Source organism: Urocitellus parryii, chromosome 11 (genome assembly GCF_045843805.1).
Source record: "Urocitellus parryii isolate mUroPar1 chromosome 11, mUroPar1.hap1, whole genome shotgun sequence".
Taxonomy (NCBI): Eukaryota; Metazoa; Chordata; class Mammalia; order Rodentia; family Sciuridae; genus Urocitellus; species Urocitellus parryii.
The window spans coordinates 122,151,891-122,157,848 of NC_135541.1; the positions used below are offsets into that span (position 1 = coordinate 122,151,891).

General features: G+C 57.0%; 1 protein-coding gene across 1 annotated transcript in view; it reads right to left on the reverse strand.

Moving 5' to 3' along the window:
• Positions 1-441: 441 nt before the first annotated feature.
• Positions 442-5,958, reverse strand: part of Il6r (interleukin 6 receptor) — a 42,937-nt gene continuing 37,420 nt past the window's right edge. Inside the window, exons 9-10 of the mRNA XM_026405047.2 lie at positions 4,646-4,739; positions 442-1,887 (exon numbers count right to left, since the gene is read on the reverse strand). Coding sequence (XP_026260832.2) covers positions 1,656-1,887; positions 4,646-4,739 — 326 coding nt within the window. The 3' untranslated portion in view covers positions 442-1,655. The remainder of the gene's footprint in view (positions 1,888-4,645; positions 4,740-5,958) is intronic.

The following is a 5,958-nucleotide window of genomic DNA, read 5'->3' on the forward strand; positions in this document are numbered from 1 at the left end:
TGTTTTTCTAAAAGGGTGAACTTCTAGAAAAGTCTTGTGGCCTGGTAAATTCAGGGTCTGTGGCTCCACGGCTCGTTTTAATCGCCGCTCTCCTCTGCGGTCACCTGTCTGGGTGACACGATCATCACTGAGTTCTCAAAGCCCAGACAGGAAAGTGAGCTGGTGGTTATGGGGTGTCACCGCTGAACAGCTTCCACGGGAGCTGAGCCAAATCCAGTTCAAGGAACAAAACAAAAAGAGGAAGAAACCCAGGTAAGGGGTTTTTATAAAAAAAAAAAAAAAAAGAAAAATGAACCTCCCTTGTGAGTCTCAGTGGGGACTTTCTAGGACCCTGCCGGGTACTCGTGGGCGGGCGGCATGACAACAGGAAGGGGGACACCCTTCCCTTCCTAACCACCTGGGGGGCGGGGGGGGGGCAGTCACAAGTGACTTTTTCCCCAATTCAGAGAAGAGGCAGAGACTATTTTTACGGTTTGTAAGACAAAAACAAAATACGGGATGAAACCAGAATCTCTTCTCCACAAGGGAAACTTCTTCTCCTCCTTTTTTGAGTGGACTTGTTTGGTGCTCAACAGAATCATTGTGCCCGGCCCCAAGTGATTTATAAACCGACATCCAGAGAAGACTGGGCCTCCCAGCACCTCAAGAGAAAAGAGCAGGTTTTTGAAAACACAAAGCACATTCTTGCCGGATTCGTTTTTCCTTCCACACGGACACCGTCTGCACCGATCACTCAGGTCCGGTCGGCACCAAGATGAAGTCAACTGGCTTGGCTCCCAGCACTGGCAGGGGGGAGAGGAAACTGGTTTCCAGAGCTGGGGTCCCCCTCAGCTACCACAGGGGACCTTGAAGACCCTGTCCCTACTCCCCTCCTTCCTCTCTGCTTCTGTCCTCAAGCCCTGAGATCCCAACAGGGGGACAAAGTTGGCACAGCTGCGTCTGTAGTCAGCAAAAGCCTAGGATTATCATTCACAGTGAGCACAACGCTCGTGAGGAGCTAGTAATGATTCCACTTAAACCCTCGGCCCTGAGACTTATTCCCCACCCCCCCCCACACACACACACACTCACGCTCACCCTCACACACCAGTTGCTTTTCAAGTGTGGGGGGAAGGCAGGAAAGAGCTCCCTCCCCAGCTTCAGTGGTTGGCACAAAGCCACCCTCAGGTCCGGGAAACAGAATGGCAAAGGCACTTGGGTTTCCAGAGTCGGAGGGACAAGGTGTGACTGGGCAGGGGCAGGAGCCAGCCACCACGGCAGGCCTCCTGGAAGCCCCTGCCCCTGCCTGAGGGTTGGGCGGGCAGAGATGAGTCCGGGTGTGGGGGTGCCGGGCGGCTCCTCCACACCCTGGGGCCCATCGAGTCTTGGTGCGGCTTCATCACAGTGTCCTGAGTCGCTGAGACCCCCCGAAGCAGAGCGCTTGGGAAGAGCGGTTTGAAAGCTCAACCAGCTCCTCCTTCAGAGCAGGTGCAGCAAGCCGATTTCCACCAGTCTAGAACCTTCCGCAGGCTCTTCCGTCAGCGTGAAGCCAAGTGCCCCACGCCCCTGAGATGAGCTGGAATGGCAGTGAGAAGCGTCTTTCAGAGCCAGCGTGGGCTGCGTCACCCACACGATTCAGCACCTCTGTCCCCCCACTGCCAGGGGCCACCAGACAGCTATCTGGCGAAGAAGTAGTCTCTGTTGCTGATGTCGAAAGGGCTCCGCGAGTCCCTGGCATCCGGCCGGCTGTGGCTCGGGGCGTGGTCGGAGCCCAGGCTGCTGGGGGACACGGGAGGGGAGAGGAGGGGGGCCAGCACGATGGTCGGCTTGGACTGGCCCAGGGAATACGGCGGGGGCACGCCCGTCTTGCACTCTTTCAGGGCCTGTGTCTTCCACGTCTTCCTGAACCTGCACACAAACACACACAGACACATCACACCCCTGTGACGGTCCCCTGCGATGAACCCAACAGCTGGTGGCCCCGGAGGTCTGGGGCGCCCAGGCTCGGCTCCAAGGCGTGAGGATGATTCATCCCATCGGCAGCTGGTCTCCAACCCCAGAGATTCCGCCAGCCTCCGGGGAGCGGCTGAGTTCCCAAGCATCCCAAGAAGGGAGGTCTCCTCGGCTAGGCCGATTGACAAAGGGGGCTGAGGCAGGCCGGGTTGTCCCGGTGGAGCACCAAAGTCCCTGCTCATCCCTTCATCTGTCCTGTCCCACAGGCTCTCCGTCCTCAGTCCCCAATCCATTTATTTTTGAAAAGGGAAACATCAGGACATGGTGGATCACGCCCGGGATCCCAGTGACTCCAGAGGCCGAGGCAGGAGGACCCCAGGTTCTAGGCCAGTCCGGGCCACTTAACAAGACCCTGTCTCAAAACAAAAAGTAAAAAGAGCTGGGGATGTGGCCCAGTGGTAGGCCACCGCCGGGGCTCAATCCCCAGGACTAAAAAACAAAACAGCCACGTCTTCTTTTAGTGGGAAGGAAAATGGGCCTCCTTCAAATCAAGGCCAGCAGGAAGCACCCTTGAACCACCATTCAGTGTTGGTGACACTCCCGTCCCTGACATGCCCATTCCCCCCGACTCTCCCTGAGCCTCTGGTCCGTCCCACCCAACCAGCGAGAGCGGCCACCCTCACGCTGTGGGCTCCCGGGCACAGGTTGACTCATCGGACAGGAAAGTCGGTGCCAAACAGGAAGGAGATAGACATCTATCTCTCTGATCACAGCCTCGCTCACGGGGCTCCACACTGGGCCCAGAGCCAGGCTCAGCAACGGAGAGAAGTCACTTGACAACTCAGAGAAAGAGGAGATGGTGACATTGATCTTCAAAGGTGCGGCCGGTCTCCTTCCTGAAGGGGCCCTTCACCCGAGCCCAGGCAGCCGGGCCTCTTCTCCCCCGTCTCCTGACCACCTTGTGGCTGACCTGTTCCCCAGAGTGGGAGAGAGATGGCCTCCCTGAGTCCAGCACATGCATATCAGCAGCTCCAGGAGGCATCACGGGGAGGAAGGGAAACCAACATCAAAAACAAAATTTGGGCATTTTCCTTGGCTTCTTTTTATATCAGCAGGCCATTCCTGTCCTTGTGAGGAGAGGTCATTGATAGTTGGCGCCACGTCTGCCTTGGGCTCTGAGCCCACTGACCAAATGGAATAAACAACCCCAGAATGCGACTTAGGGCCCCACACAGGAAGAGCCCAGCGGGGTGCTTATTGAAGTTTTGCTGAGTCCCTGAGTGGAATTCTCCTCCCCTGTGAGAAGATAGAGGACGGATTCTTTATACTCTGGGTTGCAAAATATTCAGACCCTCTGACCAAGGAACTCCTCTTCCGGGAAGCACAGAGCTATGGAGAGGCTTCTGGCACAAAGATGTCCAGCACAGTGTTGTTGATAAAAGCAGAACAACATCCAACTGCCCAATAATGGGAGACTGGTTTAGTGAACTTGGGTATTAGTCCCGGATAGAGGGATCTGCAGCTAATGAAAGTGAGGTTTGCAAAGAATTTGTAATTACATGAAAAAAAATGCTTATATTAGAATGCTAAATTTAAAAAGTAGGAGCAGGGCACAGTGGCACACACCTGTCATCCCAGCAGCTCTGGAGGCTGAGACAGGAGGATTGTGAGTTCAAAGCCAGCCTCAGCAATGGCGAGGCCCTAACAACTCAGTGAGAATCTGTCACTAAATAAAATAGGGCTGGGGATGTGGCTCAGTGATTGAGTTCAATCCCCCTATACCAAAAAACAAAACAAAACAAAAAAACAGTTCTTTATCTAAAAGAAGTTTTTTGTTTGTTTGTGGTACCGGGGATTGAACCCAGGGGCATTTGATCACTGAGCCACATCCCCAGCCCTTTTTATTTTTTATTTGGAGACAGGGTCTCATGAGTTTCTCAGGGCCTTGCAAAGTTGCTGAGAAACTCACGAGCCTCCGTGCCCGGCTCAGCGGCTCTGTTGGTAGCTCTCACCCACACACCTGTAGTCACCTCTCCAGTCTGCCCTCCGCATGAGACATCTCCACCCTATCGGCCTCTGTCCTGCAGTGCTGGGTCAGGGTAGCCTTCCAGTGGGCGCTCTGTGTGCTGGAGGTGCTGAGTGAATGACTGGATGAGCAGATGGTGTGGGTGTGCAAATGGGACTGAACCCAGGGCACCAGACCTCTGAGCTGTATCCCCAGCCCCTTTTTAATTTTTTTTAAAAATTATTTCGATCCCAGGGGCTTGGGAGGCTGAGGCAGGAAGGTCACAAGTTCAAAGCCAGCCTCAGAAACTGAGCCAGGCCCTAAGCCACTTAGATTTTTTTATGTGGAGACAGGATCTTTCTAAGTCGCTGTGGCGAGCCTCAAACTCGCCATCCTCCTGCCTCCCGGGGTCTCCTGAGTCACGGGGATCACAGGGGTGCACCACCACGCCCGCCAGCCGGAGCCTCCCAAGACCCCAAAGCGCTTCTCTGTGTGTGTGCGTGTGTGTGTGTGCGTGTGTGTTGCGTGTGTGTGCACGTGTGTGTGTGTGCGTGCACACGCTGCTGGGCTAGAACCCAGGGCGCGCTGCTCCCCAGGCCAGGGCTCTACACCACGCCCCGTCCCCAGCCCCTGGACATTCGGTGGTTCCGGGTGAAGGGCAGCTAGATCCGAAACACAGGACGTCACGGAGACCCCCGCCCGGCTCACCTCAGGATGATGCCGACGCACAGCAGCGAGCCGAAGGCCAGGCTTCCCCCAGCTACCAGGAAGGTGGGCAGCGGCACGGGCCGAGAATCTTGCCCTGGAGAAGGACAGGAAGGGTTGGGAGAGGCGGCCTCGCACGCACAGGCCTGGTCAGTCCCAGCGCCACAAAAAGAAAGGAGGAGACACAGGAGGGACAGAGGCCACTTGGCTGGTGCTGTCACCAGCTCAAGAGCCCCGCTCCGCCCAGTGGCACAGGTCGCCCCCTTGTCTGCAGCCCTGGGCGGCCCAGGCCCTACCTGACCAGTAGGTCTCAGACGAGATGAGGCCACTTCCTTTGAGAAGGGACCCCCACTCAAGCTGAGTGTCCCCCCGGGTACCCCCAGTCCCTCCAAGCTGGCTCTCTGGCCAGAGGAGGCGGGTGCCTCGGCCCTGCTCCCAGCGGCTCCCGTGGCCTGGTCCAAAGCAGCCCTCAAAACGTGTCACTGAGTGAAGGAAAGGACAACCCGGCTTCATAATGGCCGTGTCTTGTCCCAGAAAGACCCTTCCTGCGGGTGCCAGAGACCCCGGACCGGCCAGAGGGACACCTAAGCAAAGCCACCACTGTCCGCTGGGAACGCAGAAGCCCCAGCTGGGAGGACCCAGGACCTCGGCCTCCTACGAATGGTGCCCACTGCTGGTGTAGATGCCACCCAGGGCCAGGCACTGCCCAGCAGCCTGACTGGTGAGCGTTCACGGACCTCAAAGTCAGGTCCCTCGGGGCGCACCCCACACCTGGACAGGAAGAGCAGACGCCCGCCGCTCATGATCGCTACTTTGTCATCCGCCACCATCCTCCTCCCTCATTCAGTAAAGTCCGGAGGGTCCCGTGGCCAGGCTTGGCTCTAAGTCTCCAGGACACAGAAAGGCCCTCCCCCTGGACACAACACTGTGGTCAAGGGAGGCAGACCAACAGGTCACGTGCAAGGTGACGTCAGCGGTGGCCACGGCGATGATGCCCAGCGAACCATAGGCCCGGCACAGCGCCCACGCCTGGAACCCCAGCGACTGAGGCAGGAGGATTGCCAGTTCCAAGCCAGCCTCAGCAACTCAGTGAGACCCTGTCTCTAGATAAACTATGATAAAGGGGCTGGGGCTGGGGAGGTGGCCTTGTGGTTAGTGCCTCTGGGTTCAATCCCCACTACCAAAAAGAAAAAAGAAAAGCAAACCCAGGAAGGGAAGAGAGTCTCCATGGGAGAGGGGACCTCTGTCAGACAGGAGGGTCAGGAACGGGCTCTCTGAGAAGGGAGCCTTTGAGCAGAAACCTGGGTGGTAGGAAG